This window comes from Lepus europaeus, chromosome 11 (assembly GCF_033115175.1).
Source record: "Lepus europaeus isolate LE1 chromosome 11, mLepTim1.pri, whole genome shotgun sequence".
Taxonomy (NCBI): Eukaryota; Metazoa; Chordata; class Mammalia; order Lagomorpha; family Leporidae; genus Lepus; species Lepus europaeus.
Genome location: NC_084837.1, coordinates 25512855 through 25539760, shown reverse-complemented (window position 1 = coordinate 25539760; position 26906 = coordinate 25512855). Strand labels below are relative to the sequence as shown.

Below are 26906 nucleotides of genomic sequence, written 5' to 3'. Positions count from 1 at the left end.
AAAAAAAAAATAAAGAAAGTCTCTCCAGATAAGGGAATATCTGGAGTAGTGGTTAAGGTACTAAGAGGTGGCTGGATTTGGCCTTTATGATTTTCTGAGGGATTAGATGTGAAAGACAGAAATGAAGGAATGATGTTAAGGTATTTAGCTTGAGTGACTGCGACAAGAAGTGCCCTTCACCGGGAGAACACAGGCGAGGGGTGGATGGATCATTTGCAGTGCTAAGTGGATATCCAAGCAGGGTTCTGCGCAGCCTGTTGTGACTTCAGAGGGAAGATCAACCGGAAATACAGGTTTGAAAGGCACAAGCACGCACACGGGATTCAGAGCCTGGGGCTGCCTGAAGCCCAGGAGGAGGCGACACAAGTGACCAAGGGGGAGCAGTGTGAGGCGGTTCTGGGGCTCTGGCCAGGGAGTGAGCTAAGAGTTCATGAGGGAGAAGCCAGCGACCCTGAGGACGAGCGCACGCCACGGTCCACGGGGCTGCCAGACTCACGTTCAAAAGACCAAAACCCACTGGGTCTGAGAGAACAGTCAAGGTCACCGCAGCGCTTTGGAGAATCGGGGAAGTAGCTGAACGAATGGCAACTGGCTTCAGAGATCCGAGAGTGTGGAAACCGAAGCCAGGAGAGGGAAAGGGGGAGAAGCAGCCGATTCACCCCCCAGAGACTCCTCCAAACTCTAGGACTAGCAGCTGGGATCTCTAAGGGGCAGAGCTGGGAGCGAAGAGGAGCATGGGAAGTCTGCTTAGGAAACAGATCCCAGGAAAGCAGCAACAGATCGCCTGTTCTGTGCCCCCAGGGAGCGCTATTTCTCCTGCCTGGTGCAAGGCTGCAGTTCTGTTCCCTGGAGAGGATAAAATCAGGGCATTTGGCATAGCCGAGGTGGTGAGCACACTCGGACTGTGTAAACAGGGTCAAGATCATGTCCATGCGACCTGTGAACACTGAGCTTCCCAGCCCTGTTGCTGGAGCAGGCTCCAAGAAAGCCCACAGTCAGCTGAAGATCCTGACAGTGCGGGTCCACCCAACCCCCACCCCTGCCCCCGGGAAGCTGGCCTAGCTGGATCAGCCTGCAGAGAGGCTCAGAGCTCCCAGGAGTCCCTCCTCGTGCCGGGGTGGGGGGTGAGAGGGGGGGAGGAACGGGACACATGATCACAGGCTATGTGACACCCAAGGAAGCCTCTGATTAGGTTAGAGTCCAAAAACCAACAGGAAAAAAACCAACTACAAGACTGTGGAGTGTCAGGAGAACTTAAAAAACAAACAACCATCCACACCCTCAGAGAGAGAAGCAGAGCTATGCCATCCACGAAATCAACACAGGAACTGTGAGACAATGAGAGGAGCAGCCAAGAGACCCGCACTCAGGCGGGGGAGGTGCAGGAAGAGCAGATCAGAGGACAGGAAGCCGGTGAGAAAACCATCCACGGTGCCTTTTCTCAGACAGAAAGGGCCCATCCCCGCCAGCATCAGGGATGAAAACCAAGACCCACGGTTCTCATACTCCAAAACACTGAGCACAGAGGGAAGATTCCAGAAGCTTCGCAAACTTCTGGAAGTAAACAGGGACCAATGCAAAGGCACAGGAAGTGGAATGGCGTGAGAGTAGTTCACAGCACTGGGAGAGAAGAGGCAGTAAAACGGGGCCTTCAAACTTCTATGTTTTTTTTGTTGTTGTTGTTAAAGATTTTTATTTATTTGAAAGTCAGAATCATAGAGTGACAGAGGCAGGGAGAGAGAGAGGTCTTCCGTCTGCTGGTCCACTCCTCAAATGGCTGCAATGGCTGGAGCTGGGCCAATCTGATACCAGGAGCCAGGAGCTTCTTCCTGGTCTCCCAGGCAGGTGCAGGGGCCCAAGGACTTGGGCCATCTTCTACTGCCCTCCCAGACCACAGCAGAGAGCTGGATCAGAAGTGGAGCAGCCAGGACTCAAACCGGCGCCCCCATGGGAAGCTGGCACCGCAGGCAGCAGCTTCACCCGCTATGCCACAGCCCAGTTCCTGAACTTATGAGGGACTATTATTTTCAACCAGGAACAAAAACCTGGGGCTGGTGTTGCAGTGCAGTTGGCTAAGCCTGCGATGCTGGCATCCCACATGGGTGCTGGTTCAAGTCCTGGCTGCTCCACTTACAATCCAGCTCCCTGTTAATGTGCCTGGGAAAGCAGTGAAAGATGGCTTAAGTCCTTGGGCTCCTGCCGCTCAAGTGGGAGACTTGGATGAAATTCCTGACTCCCAGCTTCAGCCTAGCCCAGCCTGGCTGATGCGGCCATTTGGGGAATGAACCAGGGGATGGAAGATCTCTGTTTCTATGTAACTCTGCCTTTCAAATAATACATAGATAAATCTTAAACACACACACACACACACATACAGTAGTAATGGAGCCCTTTAAAATTAAAAAAAAAAAGACAAACCCTGCACTTTCAATATTAATCAAGGGTGAGAATAGACTCTCGGCGAGCAGGAGCAAGGTCTGAGGCTCTTTTTCTTGTATCCTCCTGTATTCCTCCTCAGGGAAGATCTCCACCAAGGAGTGTAAATCCTAACAGGAGGTCATAGGAGTCACGGAACCCCGGAGGCCCCGCCCAGGAGGGAGGGGCCTGGAGCCCCAGGAGTGCTGCGTACAGCCAGTCCCGACTGCCACGGCATGACTTAAGAGCCAAGCTCGTTCACCGTTGTCATCACCGTGCCCTCAGCTTTCTACCATCTTAATAAATACGAGCGGGGCCGACAAACGAGCTGAAGAGCTTTGGAGGGGCCGGCGGGCGGGCCAGCCTCCAGCAGACAGGCTGCGCGCCGCAGCCCGCGCTGACAAGGTCGGCTTCAGAATGTCCGATCCCACACTGGTGGCAAATGGTGGCTGTGGCTGAGCTCCCGGCCTGTGGTAAAGGCGAGGGCCAGCTCCCTCTCGTCCTGTACTGCCGTTCAGAACCCCAGGGGGTTCCAGGTCACCTGCAAGTGCTTCCTTCTGCAGACTCACGCAGAGTTCGGCCATGACCTCCGAGGCAGGAAGAGGTTGTCTTTCCTCTTGGACCTGGTTCTTCTCCACCACGTCGGGACCAGGTATGGAACCATAGACGAGCCCTACCCCCGGCTCCTTTCCCTAGTACACAGTGCTCAGAAGGGGCTGGACGGGACCCAGCTGGGCCTGGGTCGGTGGGGTTTATACTCCTGAAGATGTAGGCTCCCCAGGTCTAGAAATGGGGAGATGGGAAAATCAAGGGCACCTCTACTTGCTTTTGTCCCAAACCAAGATGGAAGGGGCTGGGGGAGCCCCACTCTGTTCCCTGGGGGGGGGGGGGTCAGATGGTCTGCAGTAGCTGTGGTGGTCTCTCCAGGGTCCACTGGTTGGCTCTGCAGCTCTGCAGAGGCCCTCCTGCTGGGGAGGGCGGTGGGGAATCAGCCGTCTGCTAGTGAAGACTCGCAGGAGGGGCGCAAGCCCTCCACCTCCGCGCCTTCAATCTCTTCCTGACCAATCTGGGAACTTTGCTTCATCCCCCGGAACATGAGGGGCTCCTGCTTGACTCCAAGGAGGGGTGGGGAAGGGAGGGATGTCCTTGCAAATGTTTGCACCCTAGATTTCTGTGTAGTGGAGCTGTCTTTTTAACTGATCAGAGATGGATGTGCTTGGCCAAGGGAAGCAAGAAAACCTAGAAAGAGGAAGGCAGGGATTCCAGGAAGTGAGGAGCCAACCAAGGAGAAACATCGGGAACTCCAAGGGTGACAGCAAAGGGGGTCCCAGGAAGACAGCTGGACAAGGGGGCTGGGGCACAAGACGGCACCTAGAGAGAGGAGGGCACCCAAAGGGAGAACGTCTCAGAGAAAAACACGGAACTGATCAATCAGCTGGTGTAATTATCCTATGGAAAATATGAGAGGCTACCAACAGCAGTGGAAGACTGGGTTGGCATTTGGAGCAGTGGGTAAGATGCCTGCATCCCATATAGAAATGCCTGGTTCAAGTCCCAGCTCCTCCGCTTCTGATCCAGCTTCCTGCTGGTGTGCTCCCTGGGGTGCAGCAGTGTTGGCTCAGGTGATGGAGCTCCTGTGCCCACCTGAGACCTGGATTGCATTCCCAGATCCCAGCTCCAGCCTAGCCCCAGCTGTTGCAGGCATTTGGGGGAGAGAAGCAGTAGGTGGGAACTTCTCTCTCTGCTTCTCAAATGAATAAGTCATTGATTAGGGAATTAAAAGATAAAATTTGTAAAATACATATTATTTTGAGGGAAAAATGCAAAAGGAAGCCACAGCATGAGACAAAGCTCAGATACAAATAATATTTATATACATATAATTAGAACAGTGAATACTGAATAAACATTTTTTAAGTATTCATTTATTTGAAAGGTAGACAGGGAGAGGTTGAGACAGAGAAAGAGAGATCTTCTATTTGCTTGTTCACTTGCCAAATGCCTGGAGCAGCTGGGTGTCTGCGATACTCAGGGGGAGGTCAGGCAGAAGCTGGGAGCCAGGAACTCCGTCTGGATCTCCCACGTGCAGGGTAGAGACCCAAGCACTTGAGCCATTATTTGCTGCCTCTCCAGGTGCATTAGCCAGAAGCTGGATCAGAAGTGGAGCAGCTGAACTTGAACACTGATATGGGATAAAGTTGTCCCAAGTAGTCCCTGCTGAGCCACAACAGCTGCCCCTAATAAAATTTCGAGGTCCCACATTGGGGGATTGGGAAGAGGAAACATAGGGGATAACGCTAAAGAGAGCAAAATCCTCACGTATCACAACAGGAAGACTATAGGTGATGTCTACAATCAGACACATCAAGAAACAGCAGTATGCTACACTTTTGACATTGTCTATTTCTGGATTTGATTTGTTAATGATTTTTCAGGAAATTTTCCACCTAGCTTCATGAGGGACATTCATGTGTCATTTTCTTTTCTTCAAACGTCCTTATTTGGCTTTGGCATTAAGGTACAGTGGCCTCATAAGATGACTTGGAAATTCTCCTTCTTGTTATATTTCCTGACAGAGTTTGGGTAGGATTGTTATTTTTTCTCTTTCTTATATGTCTGCTGAAATTAACTCATCAAATATTTTAGTAATAGAATCCATAATAGGAAAAACATGCATAAGTCCATATTATTCATGGTAAAATAAATTCGTTCAGCTTGGTAAAAACTTACAACTCAGGAGTCCTATTTTGAGAACTTCTGAAGGAAAAGTACAAAAGAACAACAATGTATTTGTGGGGAAATTTTTTTAAAGATTTCATTTATTTATTTAAGAGGCAGACTTACAGAGAGAGAGAGAGAGGGACAGAGAGAGGTTTTCCATCCGCTGATTCACTCCCCACATGGCGCAATGGCCAGAGCTGGGCAGACCTGAAGCCACGAGCCAGGGGCTTTTTCTGGGTCTCCCACGTGGGTGTAGGGGTCCAAGCACTTGGGTCATCTTCCACTGCTTTCCCACACCAGAAGCAGAGAGCTGGATAGGAAGATAGGATTCGAACTGCCGCCCATATGGGATGCCAGCTACAGGCAGTGGCTTAACCTACTATGTCACAGCGCTGGCCCCGGGAAATTTTATAACAGAATCATGATTAAGCTACATACTGAAAACAGACGGAATGCTCAACAACGGAACAAGGCTTAGGTATCATGTAACTTGATGTAATAGAGTCATTAATAATAGAGCTACAGGCTACATTGCAACGTAAGTAGAAATGCGCATGAAAGAATATTAAGTGAAGGAGTGCACTGAGAGGAAAAACAGTCATCCCATCACACAACCCAGCAGCCCCGGCCGCCAGGTCGGCTGCTTTCACCACGGTCCTCGGACTTGAAGACACAGACACTTAACTTTGCCAGCACACCGGGGCGGTATCCATGTCCAAGGGGCAGGTGAACATTAAACAAATTAACTGGCCTGATACAGGACACCAGCAGCCGGCGGCTTAGTCACCCGTGCTCAGGTGCCCAGTACCAGCTCTGTTCTCTTCACCGGCCACTCCATCAAGAAGACAAGTTACAGTGGGTATGGGAGCAAAGGACGGGATTCAGAGCAAGCAGGCAGGCAAGCTGAGCCGAGATAGCTGCGTTGGATAGGAGGCGCCTGTCATGAGAGACAACGCATGCCATCAGCCGCTTCTAACAAGGCTGGCGGCCACTCTGACCGCGCTGTGCGCCTCTCTGCCCTTCACGTACTCCGCGTTGGTTTCACCAAGCAGCTCTCAGGAGGCAAAAGCTGACCCATCTCTCCAAGCTTTTGGGGAAAGCTGTCCTGTGACTCTAGCGTCCAAATAACAAAGTTGAAATGGACAGAGAGAAATTAACGCTTAGGGAAGTGAACACATCAGGCCGACTGTTAAAGATCCCTTCGGAAAATACAACAAGGGAGAGACAGCGAGGAGAAAACATGTCTCTCTTGACAGAACCACCTCTCCATGGCTGCCCCTCTGTATCTGTGGCAGCGATGGTCAACCAATCGACGCAATTCAAGACTTATTTCCACACAAGGCTAAAAGCAAAGTGGGGAGGGGAGGCAGGAGGGCCAAGCTCTCATACGAAGAATATGTTCTAAGCGTTCACTGTAAAGAAATATTTATAGAAAAATTGTTCACTGTAGCCTCATTAGGAACAGAGAAAAACTAGAAGCAAATGAAATACTTATCAATAGGGTATTGAGGAGCTGGCACTATTGCTTAGTGGATAAAGCCGCTGCCTGCAGTGCTGGCATCCCATATGGGCACTGGTTTGAGTCCTGGCTTCTCCACTTCTGATCCAGCTCTCTGCTGTGGTCTGGAAAGCACTAGAAGATGGTCCAGGTCCTCGGGCCCCTGCACCCACATGGGGGACACTGAGGAAGCTCCTGGATCCTGGCTTTGGATCCGCTCAGTTCCAGTGCAGCCATTTGGGGAGTTGGCCAGCAGATGGAAGATAGATTGATCGATTCTCTCTCTCTCTCTCTCTCTCTCTCTCTCTCTCTCTCTCTGCGCCTCTGCTTTTCTGTAGTTCTGCCTTTCAAGTGAATGAATACATATTGTAAAAAATAAATAAATAAGATATTGAATAAAGAAATCATGATCTACCCATATGATGGAATTCTATACAGCCATTTAAAAATATAAAAGTAGGGATAGGTGTTTAGCATAGCCGTTAAGACATTGCATAGGGTATCTGCATTCCCTACTGCACTGCCTGGCTCTGATTCCTGACTGTGCTCCTGATTCCAGCTTCCTGGGAATGCACACCCTGGAAGGCAGCAGATGATGGGTCAAAGAGCTGGGTCCTGGTCACTCACACTGGAGACCCAGTTTCTGGCTTGGGCCCAGCTCAGCCAGCCCTGGTTGCTGCAGACTTGTGGGGGAATGAACCAGCGGAGGGGTGACATCTCTGCAAATATGTATGGTTAGGAAGACAGGTCCAAAATAAAATATTATTGTTCATAATTGTTTAAAACTATATGGCACCTTGGAGGGCTCGCATTGTGATAGCACTTAAAGCTGCCCACTTAAGGCAGTGGCGCCAGCATCCCATATGGGTGTCGGTTCAAGCCCTGCCTGCTCCATTTCCAATCCAGCTACCTGCTAATGGCCTGGGAAAAACATCAGAAGATGGTCCAAGTGTTTGGGCTCCTGTTACCCACATGGGAGACCCGGATAAAGCTCCTGGCTGGTGGCCATCTGGAGAGTGAACCAACAGATGGAAGATCTCCCTCTCTATAACTCTGAGTTTCAAATAAATAAATAAATCTCATATATATATTAATATATAATATATAATAAACAGATTATATGTATAATAAATATCATATATATATATGGCAATGTGAGGCTAGCGTTGTGGCTCAGTGGGTTAAGCCACAGCCTGTGACACCCACACAAGCATCTGTTAGAGTCCTAGCTGCTCCACTTCCAATCTCGCTCCCCGGGAAAGCAGTGAAGGTGGCCCAAGTATTTGGTCTCCTGCCACTCACGTGGGATATCTAGATGGAATTCTGGGCTCCTAGCTTTTCAAATCTCTAAAAAAAAGTATGACACCCTATCCTTTGTTGATATTGGCTAACAGATCAAATGAGGAACCAAGGATAATGGATGTCTTCTGACTCCTAGTGTCCCAGATCACCCATTAACAGCATCACAGAACTGGAAGTCCCTTTAACCTTCACCCACTCCTAAATTCTCAGTTCATAGGCAAGGGCACCTATAAACAACTTGACCATGGTATGGGCATATCCCACAGATGGGCTGACCTGCTTTTACTGGAAATGTACTTAGAAAGTTTTATTTTGGAATTTGAGATCATTAAATTGAAAAAAAAAAGTTTTCCCAGAAATTTCAAAATCCTTGGTGGATACAGTGTAACAACATTTACTCCTTAATTTTGAGAAGTCAAACTTTTTAATTGCAATTCAAATAGACTGGAGACTCGATAAATATTTGATACAATGGGCAGTGGCATATTTTTAAAGCAAAAATCCTTAAGCTTCAGAATGAACAGAATGATCTGGCTAAGAATAAATCAGAGCAAAAATTTGGTACAGCAGTTAAGCCACCAGTTGGGATACCTGTATCCCAATCTGGTGCCTGGGTTTGAGTCTTGATTCCAGCTTCCTGCTGGAGGCAGCCAAGTGATGGCTCAAGTGCTTGGGTCCCTGCCACCCACATGGGAGACCTGGATTGAGTTCTTGGCTCCTGACTTCAGCCTGGCCCAACCCAATCTCCAGATGCTGCTGTGTGCATCTGGAGAGATAAACCAGCCAATGGAAGATTTCTCTCTCTCTCTCTCTTGCTCTGTATTTCAAAAAATAAAATTTTGAAAATATGATTTTTTCAAACTTGCTCAATTAAACAAGTCCTTCAGTAAATGTGTTTAACAAACCACAGTATTTTGTCACTTGGTAACAAGGTTGGTTGTAATTGATACACATTTATCAACTAGTCTTTCCTGTTTGTTTTTTTTTTTAAAGATTTATTTTTCATTTGAGAAGCAGTTAATGAGAGAGAGGGCGAGAGATCTTTCATCTACTGGTTCACTCTCCAACTGACTACAACATCTGAGGCTGCACCAAACCAGGGCCAGGAGCCAGAAATTTCCTTCAAGTCTCCTACATGCATGGCAGGGGCCCAGGTACTTGGGCCATCTTCTGTTGCTTTCCCACGTGCGTTAGTAGGGAGCTGAAGCAGAAGTGGAGAGGAGGGAATAGAACAGGCGCTCTGAGATGAGAAGATGGTGTCGCAGGTAGTAGCCTAACCTGCTGCTCCACAATGTCAGTTGCTGGTCTTTCTTTTTTCTAACCCATTCCAATATTAAAGCATTTTCTATTTTCTGGAAAACGCATAATGTATTTTGCCCAGTGGAATTTAAAAAGAAAATATTTCAAAACTCTCATCACTCCTTAGCCTGTTCTTTTCTTCGGCTCAAATTATATGCCAAAAAAGGGCTGACTCCCGACCGCTTCTGTCCCCACAAATCGGTGTTCCCAAGCTCCTCAGTCTAGCACAATGCATCAAACTGTCTGCAGCATCTCCCTAGTCCCACATGGCCAGGAATAACCTGTACTAACGAGTTTAACTGAAAGTGCCACTTGGGAGCCGTCAAAAGAGCAAATACCAACATAAGGAAGGCTTTCTCCTTGGATGTTTCTGTTTCAGGAGCTTTCTGAAGGGCAGCGTCTGTCCTCTGGCTCTCTCCGGCTGTGTAAGGCAACAATGAGCCAGTGCAAGGTCCTAACAAGCCACAAGCTGCTCTAATCCCATTTACCTGGAGGCCATGGCAGATCCCACAGGACCAACCACAGGCATGGGACAGAGCAAGACCTTGATCAGGGCTTGAAAGAGTTGCTTAGTCTCCAGCCACTGAAACGTGGCTGTGAGCAGGAACAGGAGCACAACTCTACGGCTCTCATCTATAACCCACTCTTCATGTTGGTCCCAGCCCAAGCAGGATGCCCAAGGACAGAGCAAGGGAAGTAGAGGATAGGATACCCCTCTCCCACCCTCAACTTCTCCAAAGTCTCTTTTCCTTTCAACTCAAAGGCCACCTCCCGCATGAAGCCTGCCTCAACGGAGTTACTTTGAATAATAGCTCCCAGGGACCTGCTAATCATCCTGCTCACTCCCTCCAGTCAGTGATTGGCCCCAGGATTTGTTGCATTGCATAGGCTGAGCCAATCAGGTTCCCAGTGGGATTTGCATGCAGATGCTACCTTCTTCTAGAATGTTCTCTCTGGTAGAACAGCTCTTTGGGGTCATACCAGCTTGTGGCCATGCCTTCTATTTTGGATTTTTCCCTTCTACTGCTTTCTATCCCATGCCACTCACATCCCCTCCACATTATAAGGGAAGTTTGTCTGCACGGAAGATTGAAGCCAACACAGTGAGAGAAAAGAGGCAGCAGGAGATGAAGAGGGAGAGGGAACACAGTCACCTTGGGTGTCTTGCCTGAAAACTTCCAGCCAAGGTTGAGTAGGAGCTGCAATCAGCCAGCCTGCATCCTGCACACCCTGGAAGGCGCTACCTTCACTTGAGGAAGGGACCCTCCTCTCCTTTTTTATTTTTGATTTTCCTTCAGACAAAGGCTCTGTTAACCAAGCCGTCTAAGGCACACAAACATGCTGCATATGCCAAGGGAGAGATGTGTGTGAAATTAATGGAGCCCCTAGAGTCACTCCCATCCTCCCCAGTAACAGCCTACATCACTTGGGTTTTTGTCACTTGCAACCAGAGAAGTCCTACTTCCCCAGAACAGACACCCACGTTGGTTCAGATAAAACACCATGCTTGTTTTAGCCTTGAACTTCCTATCAGCCATCGCTGTGGGATTCTTCCTTTAGTCATGGGATCATGAGCATCCTTCCTTTTCTTTCCTGGCTACCCAGACCGTAACTAATGAAGAGACAAGGTGATAGCAAAGTCAAGTTCTTTTTTTTTTTTTTTTGACAGGTAGAGTTACAGACAGTGAGAGAGAGAGAGAAAGGTCTTCCTTCCGTTGGTTCACCCCCAAAATGGTCGCCACTGTGCCGATACGAAGCCAGGAGCCAGGTGCCTCCTCCTGGTCTCCCATGTGGGTGCAAGGGCCCAAGCACTTGGGCCATCCTCCACTGCCTTCCCAGGCCACAGCAGAGAGCTGGACTGGAAGAGGAGCAACCAGGACAGAACCGGCACCCCAACCGGGACTAGAACCTGGAGTGCCGGCGCCGCAGGCAGAAGAGTAGCCTAGTGAGCTGCGGCACCAGCCAAGTTCAATTTGACAATGCTGCTGAGAGTGTCTTCATGAAAACGACTACCTGGGATCCCTTTCGCAGCACCTCTGGTCCCCTCTCCGCTGAGCACCTGGACTGCAGTGTGTGTTACACAGACACTGCCTTGTGATGCTTCGTGTGTGAGGCGTGCTCACTTACCCCCGCTGGTGTCGGTCCAGCTCGTGGAGCACCGTGTGGTCGCAGTACTCGAACACCAAGTGAAGCCTCCGCTTCCTCCTGAACACTTCCAGGAGGTTGACGAGGTTGGGATGCTTGAGTTGCTGGAAACACAGAAAGCAAGGTGCTCAGTTTGACTCTGAAAGGCAGTTCTAACAATACTCCAATAAAACAAAAGCACGCTAGGGGCAGGGGCATAGCACGGCATTTAAGACGCGGTGTGGAACAACCCTGTCCCACACTGGCACACCTGGGTTTGATTTCCCAGCTCTGGGTCCTCACTCTAGCTTCCCACTAATGTGCCTCCGGGGAGGTGGTGGTGACAGCTCCAGTAGTTGGGTTCCTGCCCCCCCATATGAAAGACCCAGGACTGGGCTTCTACCTTCTGGCTTTGGCTTGGCCCAGCTCAGACTGTTGTGGGCACGTGGAGGGTGAGTCAATGGATGAGAGCTTCTGTGTGCTCTCTCTACCTTTCAAAAAAATAAATCAATAAAAATAATAAACTTGAGAAGAAAGGAAGCTGTTTGTCCATTCAGGGTTTTACTTCTTGGATTGAAGGAGGCTGGAATGTCTCTCTTCTCCCTCTTCAGAGCTATTTGTTGCTAGCTTGTAAATGAAAAAATCTAACTCAGGTGGCTGCCGGAGGCAGAGGAGCATGATAAGGCTAGGAAAGAAAGCAGAGCGGGAAGGGAGGGGAGACTCCGGTTTGTGCAAAGCCAGTCTTCCAGCGCCTGGAAGTTCTCCGTGATGCTCCCAGGAGGTTCAGTGCCCTGTGTCCCTTATGCCTCAAAGCCCTCCCAAACTATGCCTCTTTCAGAGTCACTCAATGACAAATACGCAGCTCTTATTCAGTAATCATCATTCAGTTCATTGTTTCATGTCTTCTGGGTACACATGTAATAGACGATTCAGTAGCATCTAAGAAACAAGGCATTGGGAGCTGTGTCCCCTCCTTGGCTGCACCCCCAGCACACCAGGCATTCCACACTGAGTTGTGAATGCATGAGTAAACACGCTCCCGAGGCTGATGAAGCATTTTCAAAACAGAAAAACAAGGAAGCCTCTTCAATCAGACACAGCTGTCAAGTGTGTGTGGCGAAAAGGCAGCCAGAATGTTGGCTTTGGCGGAGAGAGATCTGGGAGTCAGCTTGCCGGCCCCTCAGTACATAATCCTACCAGAAAAACTCCAGCAAGGCACTGGTCTCTCTTTTTTCGTGTGCTAAGGAAATAAAAAAATTTCACAGAAAAACATATCAAGCATGGATTGTCTCTGGGGTACCCATTCTTGTTCCATTGCTCTAACAGATCACTATTAGTATCTGTTTTACTTATGGTATGATTTGAACAGCTGGCACATCTTTCTCCAATTCTTCTTTGATAGTGTCACCAGATTATGTTCTATAAGAATTTTGCAGTTATGTGTTACTTTGTCATATTAGCTTCCTTCTGCCCATTTGAGATATTGCTATCAAAGCACGGGACAAAGAATTTACCATCCTAATGACAGTTAAGCGTCTAGTTCCATGGTGTCAAGTACAGTCATGTTACTGCACAACCATCACTATCATCCATCTCTAGAACGCTTTTCATTTGCAAAACACTGGCTCCCCATTCCCCCTCCCCTGAGCTCTTGGTAACCACCATTCTTTTGGTCTCTATGATTTTGGCTACGCTAGGCTCCCCATAGAGGTGGAATGATACAGCATTTGTCTTGTTGTAAGTGGCTTATTTCACTCACCGTGATGTCCTCAAGCTTCACCCATGAGTTAGCATGTGTTAGGATCTCCTTCCTTATTAAGGCTGAATGACGTTCCACCGTATGTGTACGTCATTTTGCTTATCCACTCATGTGTCTCTCAGTGAACGCTAGGGTTGCTCTCACTCCCCGGCTGTTATGCCCAAGGCTGCTAGGAACGGCATTTTCATTTGCAAAACTGAATCTGTGCCCATTAAACAATAACTCCCCATATGCGTCTGCGTGACACTGTTTTCCATATTTTTGGTTGTAAGCAGAGACCAGGCATCTGTTTGGTTTGTTTCCCCCAGTTTCTCCAGGCAACTCAATGTGTTGCCAGAGGTATTAATCACAGGAATGCGTGTATTCCCTAAGTGATAAAAGATGGGAGGAGAAAAAAAAAAAAAGATGGGAGGAGGAAAATGAAGTTCTTGAACTACATTCTGTAGCATAACTGCAAGGGTGGGAAGAATAAAAGCCGCCTGCTAGGCAGACACCGGAAACATCGACTTTCTCATTTTCTTTGTAAGATCCCTCCATATTCTCAGCACATAACATTCTACCTCCAGAGATTATACTTGGTGAAACAGTAGAAAACATCCATAGGATTCTACAGCCAGTATCTTTTTGTGCTGTGGCAATGAAGTTGTTCAGGCTGGGCACTTTATAAAGGGCACAGGTGTATTTTTGACTGTTCTGAGAAGTTCAAGCCCAGGTGTTGCACTGGCGTCTGGTGAGAGCAGCTCTCTGCCTCCGAGATGGCACCTGCTGCTGGGCTTCACACGGCCAAAGGCAGAGGGGGGAGGGAGCCCTCCCTCCACCCTCAAGGCCGATTACCAAGAGAACAAAGCCCTCAGACCTCAAGCACCACCCAAAGGCCACACCTCTTCCCCCCCCCCCCAAGAAATCTTTGACTTAATGGGTACAAATTTCATAAGTACAGCTTTAGGAATATAGTGATTCTTCCCACCATACCCGCCCTTCCACACCTACTCCCATCTCACCTCTTCCCTCTCCCATTCCCAGTCCCATTCTTCATTAAGATTCATTTTTAATTAACTTTATACACAGAAGACCAACTCTATACTAAGATTTCAACAATTTGCACAGACACACACACACACAAAATGTTTGAGAACAAGTTTTACAATTAACTCTCATAATACAACTCACTGAGGACAGAAGTCCTACATGGGAAGTAAGTGCACAGTGACTCCTGTTGTTAATTTAACAATTAACACTCTTATGTATGACTTCAGTGATCACCCGAGGCTCTTGACATGAGCTGCCATGGCTATGGAAGCCTTTTGAATCCACAATCTCCGTCAGTATTAAGGCCATAAGCAAAGTGGAAGTTCTCTCCTCCCTTCAGAGAAAACTACACCCCTTTCTGCTTGTCACTTCTTTCCACTGGGGTCTCTCTCACAGAGAAGGCCACACCTCTTAATAGTGCTGCCTGCAGAGTTAAGCTTCAACATGAACTTTGGAGGGCCAAGATCATTCCAACCACAGCAGTCCATTAGTAACATCTGGGTCTTGTAACAGAGGGTACCCCAAGCTATAAAATGCCACATTCAAGTTAGTGTACCTGAAAGCTTTTCCCCAAAACTAACATTGTCCAGATGTAACAGGATAAAACTACTAGTTTATTCCATGTATGTATATATACATGTATGTATGTATGTATCTACCTTCCTATTGAGATAGGTATATATATATATATATATATATATATATATATATATATATATGATATCTATCAATCTATAATAAATATATTTGAGAAGCAGAGAATGAGAGACAGGCAGACACAGAGAGCTGTGTCTGCTGGTTCATTCCCCAAATGCCTGCGACAGCTGGGACTGGGCCAGGGCAAAACTGGATGCTGGGAGCCAGAAACTCAACCAAGTCTCCCATGGGGGAGCCATCACCACTGCCACCCGGGTCTGCATTAGAGGAAGCTGGAGTCCCGAGTGGGAGGTGGGTACTGAATCCAGACACTCCACGTAGAACTCTGGCATCCTAGCCCTCTGACGACTATTGCACTGGCTTGGATATCTCAAACAGAAAACCCAACAAGCCAAGTAAAAGGGGCACCAAGCAGCTTTCTGACAGAATTAGCAAAAAGCAGAGGGCTCCTTGGGCTCCCAGATCTCACCGGCCCCAGGCGTTGACTCCACCCACAGCACCCAATACTGAAGAACAGACTTCGAACCTTAGAATCTTTTAATCCTCCACGTTCTGCATCTAGTCCTCACTTATGCCCCCAGTCGACTTTTCAAACCCAAACTGCACACGAAACCGGCTTCAGTTCCATTGCAATCCCTCATCCATTTCTGAGTGCCAAGACCAGCACCGTCAAACCTGCCACGTCCAAACTGGCAGCGCTCACGGCAGGGCACGGCTGCCACCTCGCTCGGCTCCACTGGCCTCTGCAGCCTCACCAGCTCCCAACTCCTCCTCGACACACTGGATTTCTCTCACTTCCTTGGGCGCTCCTGCCCCACTCACCACCACCGTGGTCATGCGCTCTCTCCAGCTTCCCTTGACCCACCCTAACACAGCTTGGATGCCCTGAAAGAGCTGTGACCTTGCATCCCATGCAAGGGGTACCTCTGTGGCAGGTGAAGGGCACTGTCACATTGGTCTGAATGGGACAATATGCACTTATTATGCCCATCTTGCCACGCTACTCAATACCTTTTGAAAAATCTAGATTCCAATTACTGTACAATATTTTATTCATATAACATGTAGGCTTTTTCTAGTAATTGGCTATCTTTTTAAAAAAAAATTTATTTATTTGATAGCTAGAGTGACGGAGAGACTGAGAAAGAGATCTTTGGTCTACTGGTTCATTCCCCCAAATGGCCACATTGGCTGGGTTGTGCCAGGTCAAAGCCAAGAGTCTAGAACTCCTTCCAGGTCTCCCATGTAAGTGGCAGGGACCCAAGAACTTGGGGCCACCTCCCCTCTGTTTTTCCCAGGTATATTAGCAGGGTGCTGGATCAGAAGCAGAGGAGACAGAACTTGAACCAGTGCTCCGATATGGGATGCTAGCGTCACAGGTGGTGGGTTAGCACGCTGTGCCACAACACCGGTCCCCAGTCAATGGCTATTATAGATAAGGTTTTGATGAACAACTTAAAAGCTAGCTGGCCTTAACTTTGAATAAGTCAGTGAATTCTTCTAGACCTGTTTTCCATCTGCAAGGGTAGGAAGTTCAAGTGCAGCAGGGACATAAGGCACACGGGACAGCGTCAGAAGCATACTAACCTCCCCGTAACCGTGAACTACTGAGTCTTTGGAATAACTCTATTTTTATTCAGGCTGATTGTCTCTATTCCTTTCATGCAACAGTATTTACGTATCTTTAGATACACGTGGTACTGCGCTAAACCCAGGGACGCACACAACATGAGCACTGTCCCTACTCCCAAGGAGCTGAGAGCCTGGGAGGGGAGACAGACGCTGGAGAAGCAATCACAGATTCAACAAACGTGACAGCAGGTCAAGGGATCCTGGTCTGAGGGTGAGGGGCGGCCCAGCGAAGATGCCAGGAAGCAGCCGTTAAACTGAATGGTCCACTAACAGAGAAAGAAGTCGCCCGGGCAGCCTCTAGAGCCCCCGAAACACGGCGTCAGGGCTCCGAATGGAGATGATCGAGCCACTTTCTGAAAGGATGCAATATTCACCGCTCTGCCGGGAACACGAAGGCACTGGTTTACCACACCACGGCCAGTTCTTCAGATAGCGTAAGCCTTTGATGTAGATCATCAAATCTTCCTCCCAGGGCTTGCAGCGTCTCCAGCCACACAAGTTGTCACATGACATTTAAGCTACTGTCTTTCTCTCTTTTAAAAATATATTTTATTTATTTGAAAGGCAGAATTACAGAGAGAGAGAGAGAGAATCTCCCACCCAGTCCCCAAGTGGCTCCAACAGCAGGGGCTGGCTCAGGCCAAAGGCAGGAGGCTGGAACTACTTCCAGGCGTCCCACGTGGCGAGCCGCTGCCTCTTATCCTCCTCCATAAGACAACGTCTCATGATTTCAAATGGCTAATAACATTTCTCAACTTCCTTCCAGAATCATTTTAATTGAGACAGGTGAATCGTCAAGTCTAAATCCTAACCAATGGTTGAAATAGTAAATTATAAGTATTTAAAAATAAATTCTTAGCTCCTCCAGGTGGCCAGGACTCCAGGTGACCAGGGCAGCTGAGAGCTGGTGCCAGAAGCCCCTGGCCGTCCCAGCTGCACTCAGGTACCTGACAGGCATCTGTGCAGCACCCAGCCTGCCTCACGCACCGCTCTAGGCACCAGAGACACGCTGTGGGGTGAGACAGACGACTCGGGCAGCAAACAGAGGAACAGTTACCAATACGCCCTCTGTGTTCACCAGGTTAGGCTGCCCCAGGGAAACAGGCCCTGTGGAAGCGACCTTGAGCTGAGAGCTGAGGGTGAGTAAGGTGTGAGGAGATCATGGGCAGGCTGCTGGTGGAGGGACAGGCAGCAGCCTTCCAGGCAGGGTGACTGGCCCCGAGCCAGGAGAGAACTTGGGCCACTTAAGAAGCCGAAAACCAGCGTGGCGTGCGGTCCAGCTGGGAGAACTGAGGCCAGCTAGACAGCAAGTGGACAGGTCCTGGAGGGCCTTGTGTTGTGGAGCAGCGGGTTAAGCTGCTGCTTGCAACACTGCCATCCCATAAAGGAGCTCTGGCTTGAGTGCCGGCCACTCTGCTTCCAACCCAGCTCTCCGCTAATGCGCTTGGGAAAGCAGCAGCAGCAGTACTTGGGTCCTTGCCCCCATGTGGGCGGCCCAGATGGAGCTCCCAGTTCCAGGCTTTGGTCTGGTCTAGCCCTGCTGTTGTAGCTATTTGGGAAAAGAACCAGCAGATGGAAGATTGATCTCTCTCTCTCTCTCTCTCCCCCCTCCCCATCACTTTGCCCACTTTGCCTCTCTCTCTCTCTTTCTTTCTTTCTTTCTTTTTCTTTTCTTTTCTTTTCTTTCTTTTCTTTCTTTTCTCTCTTTCTCTCTCTCTTTCTTTTTTGACAGGCAGAGTTAGACAGTGAGAGAGAGAGACAGAGAGAAAGGTCTTCCTTTTCTGTTGGTTCACCCTCCAATGGCCGCTACGGCCAGTGCTGTGCCAATCCGAAGCCAGGAGCCAGGTCTCCCATGGTGGGTGCTGGGCCCAAGGACTTGGGCCATCCTCCATTGCCTTCCCAGGCCACAGCAGAGAGCTGGACTGGAAGAGGAGCAACCGGGACAGAATCCGGCGCCCCAACCGGGACTAGAACCCAGTGTGCTGACGCTACAGGCGGAGGATTAGCCAAGTGAGCTGTGGCACTGGCCACTTTGCCTTTCAAATAATATACATCTAAAAAAAAAAAGAAAGAAATTTATAAGAAGTGCAATGGGAATCCACCGAAAGAGAATTCAGCAGGCCGTGATACGCTACCATGCAGGTTGTTATGAACTCACCACAGCAGCAGGATAAAGGATGGCTTGGAAGAAGTAAAAATGGACGACAGGAGACCAGGCCAAAGCCTAGGGACAGCCGAGAGAGGACAGTGGCTTTGAGCAGTGTGGCATTGGTACTTTTATGTTTTGTTATCCGAATAAACAGGATGCGGTGACAGACTGGGGGCAGGGGACAAGGGCGGGCAAAGACGCGAAGATTCGGACAATGGCGCTGACAGCGATGCTGCCACCGAGAGGAAGAGCAAGTTTTGGGGAAGAAACAGCTGGGTTTTGGCCCCTTGAGTGGACAGGGGTCAGGGTAGCCGACGCTGGAGAAGCAGGGAGCGAGCAGAAGGGTAAGGAAAGCCACAGGCAGGAGCGAGGGGTGAAGGTGTTCAGAGTCCTGTGCCAGCCACACGCTGGAGGGGGAGGAAGCAGAGGAGACCAGGAAAGAGGTCTTCCAAAGACAAGAGACAACAGCACAGCGCGACACCGTGGGCGGACCCTGGAAGGAGGAAGTGGTCAGCGTGCCCTGACACTGCTGGGAAGTCAAGTGACAAGAGGACAAGGATATAGCCTGCAGGACCGGGGACATGCGACCTCACTGGGGACACAGCTGGCATGTGGGGAGACCCGGAGCCAGCGTCTCTAACCACCTTCCTGCTCCCTTGGCTGCCTCCACCACCCTCAGAGCTGGCAGGTGGAACTCAGAGGGAGCGGTCTGGGTCTGAGACCAGGCTGCGGTCGGTCCACCGAGGTCTGCACCCAGGGTGGGATCCCGGCTCCGACGTGGTGAACACTTGCCTTCGTGAGGGTTTCCACGTCTCTGCTTCCACGCTGAGGGGACTTCCTTAGGGACACGCAGAGGCACTGGATGAGAAGGACCAAGCGACAGGCTGGGTGAACGGTTTGCAGGCTTACCCAACAGGCGATAACGTACAGGTGACCCTGCTAGGGCGCTCTACAGAGACACAGCTCAGGGCTCGGTTAACCAGAACGCCTCCCCGCTGAAGAGCGGGGGAAACCAAGGTCTCAGGCCCTGATCTTATTTCTCGGTGCATTGCTTCATGCCAACTCAATCTTGAGGGTCTCAGGGGTCCTTGCAGGCCGTCAGCGCCGCCTTCATGCACGCCGCTCAGACTCAGGTTTAAAGTTCCCGCCTTTGCTGCCCTCTTATTTTGATCTCCCATTTATTTTCTCTCTGTGTATTGAATACCGATGCCCCACATTATGCTGCTAAGTGAAACCTGTTCTCTGACTTTAAAAAAAAAGACTTGGTGTTGCTGGTGTTAAATTTAACCTGAGCTCTCCTTGGTTTCCCCGGCGGAGCTGGGAACATTCCAGCTCGCTGGTGGACACCTTCCGCTATCTGCCATCAGCCCTACGTCTGTGTCGGCCACCCAGGCTGTGATAAGCTCAGGCCCCACGCCCTCGAAGGCCATCCGTCTGGCCTGCTTAGCTCACAGGATTTTGAAGGCTCCTGTACAAGCTGCCAGCACTCACTGTTTGGGAAATGCTACCTTCCAACACTGATGGGATTCTCTTGGAAACACTGGTGATCCGACAGCTCCAAGCCGGCGGTCTCTACAGCACTGGCGAGCCAGGCCTGGGAGCTGTTCACTTCCCATGAGGCACTGACACTGCAGCCACAAGAGTGGCCCTTGGTCACCACCCTTACATTACTGATTTGGTTAAGGCTAAAAGTAAAATACTATGGACCTGTGTTTCTATCAAAAGTGGAAAAATAGCAGGCAGGAGCTCTTCTTAGTGATCAAGATGCTGTGTCCAATATCGGACTTTAGTACCTGCCTCTGGCTCTTGATTCCCGAGGGGCCAGAAGCAGATAAACCCTGGGAGGCAGCAGCTGTTGGCTCAAGTGCTGGGATGCTTGCTACTCACTGGGAGACCTGGACTGGGTTCTGGGGTCCTAGCTTCAGCCTAACCCAGCTTGGGCTGTGGCAGGCACTTGAGGAGTGAACCGGCAGACCAAAGATCTCTCATTGTCTTTCTCTGCCTTTCAAGTAAAAATAAATAAATAAAAACGTCTTTGAACTTGATTCTGGGTCTTAGTGACCTAGACTTGTGCAGTTGCCATTGGAGCAGAACGGAGCCCAGAGCCTGGCGTTGCTCTCACCTCCTCCTTGCCCTTCCCAGGGACTTCAGGGCAGCGCAACACAACCCGGGGCCCCTGCTGGGGCTTTGCCCTCTTCCCTGTTCCCTGCTCCTGCTGTCTGGTATCACTTCCCCCACCAAAATGCCACTGTCTTTTGTCTCAGATGCTGCATGGGCTCAACTTGCTGCTCCCAGCGCGGGGCATGGCTCACAGAGCTTCAGGAGGGAATTCTGGGACCAGGTCAGCCCCCACCCCACCCTCACCCTGTGGCGGCTGGGGGAAGGGGGCCGGAGCAGGCCTTGGGGTGCTGCAGCTGCAGCTCTGCTCTGCTGGGCTCCGGGAGAGGTGCGGGCTGCCTTACTCGACTGGTAGTTAGGGGGCCACTGCGGGAGGGGGCCCAGGTTAGCTCCTGGTCCACTGGAGGAGTCAGGGGCCCGAGACGAGCTCCTGCAGCCACAGGATCCTGCGCCGGAAAGTGGTCTCCAGATTAGAAAAGCAGCACAGCCACAAAGATGACAAGACACAGCCTCTCACCCCACCCCCACCCCCCCGGCTCTTTTGCCAAAGTCAGGGCTATGGCGAGGAAAGTGAAGGATCCTGGGATTGGAGATAGGGATCCCGGCGGGGGAGGAGCTCTGAGAGTCTGAAACCTTCAAGTTCCCTCTGGGCCACGGGAGGCGGTGCCTACCCTGCTGCCTCGCGGAGCACCTCATTTTAGGAGAGGACCCTCAGATGCCCCACTTGATGTCCCCATGGGAGAGGGATGTCAAGTACCGCACTGACACAGGCTGAGGGGGTGGTAGGGCCCCTTCCATGAGGGGTTTCTGGCTGGAGCAGCAACCGTCCCCGGAGAAGGATGAGACCCTGAGTCCTGAGGGTGCTGCACCATGCGAGGGGTGCATACGGCTGGGCAGAGGGAAAGTTGTGGCCGTGGTAGCACTGGCCCCTGGCTTGGGGCTTAATTCCTCACAAGGATTCCTGGGCACACTCCTAAATAGGTTGCTGGCAGAAGCCAAGTGGGACACGTGGGGACGCGCTCAGCACCACGCTAGGGAACTCCAGGGGCTGGGATGTTAGAGGGAAAGCAGGATAGGGGGCAGCAGAACGCAGCCCCTGGCCATTTCTCGGGACCAGCGGGAGGAGGTCACGGGCATGGGCTCGCATCTTGCTGGGGCTGGCCCCTGGGGGCTGCAGGGACGTGCCTGGGCTCAGTGGGCTGGAGACGCTACCACTGAGCTGAGCTCTCTGGTTCCAGGGGACAGGTGAGATTCCAGGGAGGCAGCGTGTACCTAATTCCCGCCATGGGAGGTCAGACGAGGCTTACTTTCTTCAGACAGGAACTTATCACAAAGTTCCTGTAGTGGGGAGAGAAGGGCAGCTGGCGGGTGCAACCCTGGGCTTGCATCACAAGGCGACAGGCAGAAGGCTGACGTCAAGCACTGGAACGGAACATTGCACTTCCTCGTCCAGTTTCTAGATCTAAGTCAACGATGGACCAACCTGCTACTGCTGACTCATCTGAAGAAGGCGTCCGTGATGCACCCACAAGGAGCTGCAAACGTTTCCCAGAAGGCTCTGCGCCCTTTAACCAGAGGGACAGGGGAGGGAGGCACTCAGACCCTACAGGTCCAAGCCGGCACCCACGATCCCTCACCCCCAGGTTCACCTACTGCCTCACAGCAGAGTCTTGCCTAGCAGGTCCAGGTGGCGGCCCTAGAGATGGTTCCCTACACTCCCAAGAGCAAAGCTAGGAGAGAGACGCTTGGTGGTTGGAAAACGCTCGCATTGGTTCAATGAGCTATGGAGTACGAGCCAGATGGCAGAAGGGGTCCAACAGAAGTCCTCGAGACTGCCTCTCCTTTTTCTGATCAAAACAGCACGCAAATCAGGGGACACAGTGGTAAAGCGCCGCCTGCGACACCAGCGTCCCATATGGTGCCTCTTTGAGTCCTGGCTGCTCCACTTCCAATACAGCTCCCTGCACAAGGCCTGGGAAAAGCAGTGGAAGGTGGCCCAAATGCTTGGGTCCTTGAACCCACGTGGGAGACCCAGAAGCCCCTACCTCCTGCAGGCCCAGCCCTGGCCATTGTGGCCATCTGTCTCCCTCCTCCTTTCTCTGTAACCCTTTCAAATAAATAAATCTTTAAAAAATTATTTAAAAATATAGCAAATCAGCAGCAAGATCACACCCCAGGTGACACTGCGGAGATGAGCACCACCGTCACAGAGAAAGCACGCAGGGCTGGCGGGCCATCAAACCCTGACAGTCAGCAGCCACTGCGGTCCACCTGCAGCTGCTGGGCTGGACGCGTTGCTTTGCTGGAGGAGTCATCCACGATCTCCGGCACTTGACACGCAACCACTGATTGGACGACTGCGTTCTTTCCAATCCCAATCAGTAGGCAGGATCGAGGGTGGTTCACGTTCACTGCCTTGCCCGAGGCCAAGGTTAACCCACGCTCTCTTGTCCCAGCGCAGTGTGCACAGGGAACTTGGCTCTGTCACAGTCCACGGAACAGCCAGCCGCTGCACTGCACTGATAGCATCACGCCAACTGGGCCTCCTGGTGAGCAGAACCGGCAAGTTCTCTGCCCGTCCAATGAAGACACTCGGGTGCCAGGGGGAGGAGAAAGGTCTCTGTGGAATGCAGTGTATTGACATTCTGGGCATCTGATGGCCTGGGTCATGTTGGAACAGCCTCTTTTTTAAAGACATATTTATTTGAAAGGCAGAGTGACAGAAAAAGAGGAGGGAGGGAAGAAGGAAGGGAGGGAGAGAGTGAGGGAGGGAGAGAGAGAGAGAAAGAGAAAGAGGGAGAGAGAATGAATATCTTCCATCCACTGATTCATTCCTCAAATGGCCACAAGGGCGAGGGCTGGGCCAGGCCAAAGCCAGGAACCTAGAACTCCATCTGGGTCTCCCACAGGGATGGCAGGGGCCCAAGTACCTGGGCTATCACCTGCTGCTTTCCCAGGCACATCAGTACTTGAATTGGTAGCTTAGCCTGCTGTACCATCAGGCAGGCCCCAAATCAACCTCTTGTCCTTTTTTCCTTTCTTTTATTACTATTATTATTTTTTTGAGAGGCAGAGAGAGAGAGAAGGTGGCGGAGAGAGAATGAAATGTGGAGGCGGGGTGATGGAGGGGAGAATGCACTCCCATTCATGGCTTCACTCCCCACATGCCTTGAATGGCAGGAGCAAGGAGCTGGGAACTTAATGCAGGTCTCTCAGAAGGGTGGCAGGGACCCAACTACTTGAGCTGTCACCACTGTCTCCCAGGGTCTGCACTGGCAGGAATCTGGAATCAGGAGCCAGAGCCAGGATACGGGATGTGGGGATCTTTAACCGGCATGTTAACCTCTAGGTCAAACGCCAGCCCCCATCTTCCCTAAGGACAGCGAAGGACAGTGTTGCACCTTGTATCTCCCTACCGGTAAAGGCAGCCATTGTTCTTGGTGTGGTGGGGCAGCGCTCACCTCCCTGGGGGACACTGCTCTAATGCCCAAGCGGCATGGAAGGCTGCCAACACTCAGGAGCACCCAAAGCAAGAGAGAACTTCCCAGTGATCACAGCTGCCTGCCACTCAGAGGGCATGACCCAGGGTATCTAATCCTGCTACAGGTATCTGGCGCCAGCTACGTCACAGGGCATGAGCAGAGTACCTGACCATGGGGTATCAAATGCTTAGGTAGCCTGGAGATGGGTGAGAGGGATACCCTGTCACAAGCCTCCGTGGGTGTGTGGTGGCCATGGACTGCACTATGAGGGATTAGGCCCTAGCAGGTTGGAGGGAATGAGCGAGTTATAAAGAGAGGCAGTCCCTTCTCCCATGTCACTGTTGTCACTCCTTCAGCCTGGATGTCCAGCTCAGTGGGAGTTTCCAAATGATGGAGGAGAGAAGCCTGCAGACTGGCACACAGATGGGTCAGCCGGCGAGGCTGGCACTGATTGGACTTGGATGTCCAGCAGACAGCAGCCCCACTCACAGCAGAGGCCTTGAGGACAAGGAGAGGGGAGGAATCTGCCCTGTGGGCAGAGCTTCAAGTGGGGCCCTTGGGTGGTTCACTTTGTATGGAGGGAGAAAGGACCTGAGACATGCTTGGATCTGCAGTTAGGAGCAAACAGCTGCTCTAATAGGAGTCTGGAAGGTGCAAAAATGAAAGATCATTTGGAAAAGAGACAGAAATTGTACTTGCAGACGTGGGCAGGAGCTTGAGGGTCTTTGGGGCTCCACATGAAAGCCCAGCCAGGAGCATTTACCATGGAGGATGCACTGAGCAATCAAAAAAAGTAGGTTTTTTGGGCTTTTTTTGTTTTGTTTTTCCCCCGCTGGTGGCTGTCAGTTTACTCTCAGTATCCTGATGTGTGGGTAATCAACACATGACCACAGTGACCACAGCTGCAGGAATGACAATTTCACGAAGCCAATAGCACTGGCCCCTCCCTCCTGTGGCAGAAACCACCTGCCGGCAGCAGAAGCTGAAACCGAGCCCATCCTGAGTGCTGCCCTTCAAGGAGACCAGCTGCCATGAGGACAGTGCAGTGATTTGTCCTTACTGGAGTGGACTCGAGAGATGGGTTTGGCCTTTCCTGCTTGCACCACAATCTGATGGCCTTGTAAATATCTGCTTCAGTGGCACGGGAGTCCACCTGACAACCTGACATGGGGCCCGTCAATCAGCAAAGGAGGCATCCTAACCAGCACGTGGCCGGGGAGCCACCGGGTGTCCTATACACCTCACCGCCCACAACCCACCAGCCTAACAGATGATGGGCCAGTCACAGCCCTTTGTAGGCACACGCCCTGAGCCAGGGGCCAGCACGCAGCTTCGGCAGCTAGAACCCGTGGGTCTTTACCCAGGAGCTGAAGAACGACTGGACTCTGATCACTACTCCCCACGACCCACTTGTGGAAACCACACTTCCTGTCCCCAACATTCCCTGAAATGTGCAAAGCTTTGTGAGTACATGATCGGCCCCTGGACAAACCCGAATGTCCAGTAACAGGGAAGAAGTTCAATGAGCCACGGGGACCTCATCCCCCACTCAGATGATGAAATGCTGTGCAACGTTAAAAAGGAAGCGCATCTGTGTGCATCGACATGACAAGATGTCCAAGATAAACCATCAAGTGTAGGACAGGAAATGACAGAACACAGAATAGAATGGCATTTACATCAGAGGGTTCATGGAAAAATGAAACTAAAAGGTTATTTTTGTGCAAAAGTTTTTGAAATCCATGCATAGTCTCTCCATAATACACATCTTCATGAATTTTAAAAAGATCCCTTGTAAATATGTTTTCAAATATGTTTTATACCAAACCTTAACTCTGAATTCTATTTTTCCATGAGCTTTTTGAAGTACCTGCACCTGTCCTTATATAAGGCCACAAATATCCTGGGACGCAGCTGTTTGGGAGGATGAGAAGGGAGAGGGAAGGGCAAGACAGGCTGTCTTTCCATCTTAAATTCATTCTTCTGTGGCTCCAAGGTTGTTTTTTTTTTTTACATAAACATAAATTATTTTCATGATTTTTAAATGATCTGCAGAAATCTCTTGACTATATTGTAAAACCAAGGTAAATATTATGAAGTTAGTTTCATGGAGCTAGTTAATAGATCAGTGTTGGGGGACGAGCAATTCTCATTATGACAAAAACTATTTAGATGATTACCATTATCTCTAGCCTAGAGGGAAATATTCCTCACCTATGTCCACTTTGCTGAGAAGTCCCCCTGGGCCCACACTCTCTCTTTTTTAAAGATTTATTTATTTGAAAGGCAGTAACAGAGGGAGACAGAGAAAGAGAGAAGGAGAGACAGAAAGAGACTCTTCCATCTGCTGGTTCACTTCCCAAGCGCCTACAACTCCAACAGTCAGGTTGAAGCCAGGAGCCAGGAACTCCAGCAGGGCCTCCCGTAGGAGTGGCAGGGAGTCAAGCGAACCCAGCACTGCCGCCCCACCCCTCCAGGGTGCCCCACCCATCCGGCACCAGAGCAGGACGCTGGACGGGAAATGGAATAGTCAGGATTCGAACCGGGCACTCCAACACAGGATGCAGGCATCCCAAGCGTTGGCTTAATCAGCTATGCCACACGGGCCCCAAGCTTCTCTTTTGATAAAGGGCAGGCTCTTTGATCCTGCATTTTCTCTAAATGCCAAGAAGTCCGAGACAATCATCCTGCCTGGGGGATGGCTAGAGAAGTGAAAGATGC

At 50.5% G+C, this 26906-nt stretch overlaps 1 protein-coding gene across 1 annotated transcript in view; it reads right to left on the bottom strand.

Moving 5' to 3' along the window:
• CDKL1 (cyclin dependent kinase like 1) overlaps positions 1-26906 on the bottom strand; it is a 60617-nt gene that overhangs the window by 18086 nt on the left and 15625 nt on the right. The window contains exon 3 of the mRNA XM_062205160.1: positions 11363-11484. Coding sequence (XP_062061144.1) covers positions 11363-11484 — 122 coding nt within the window. The remainder of the gene's footprint in view (positions 1-11362; positions 11485-26906) is intronic.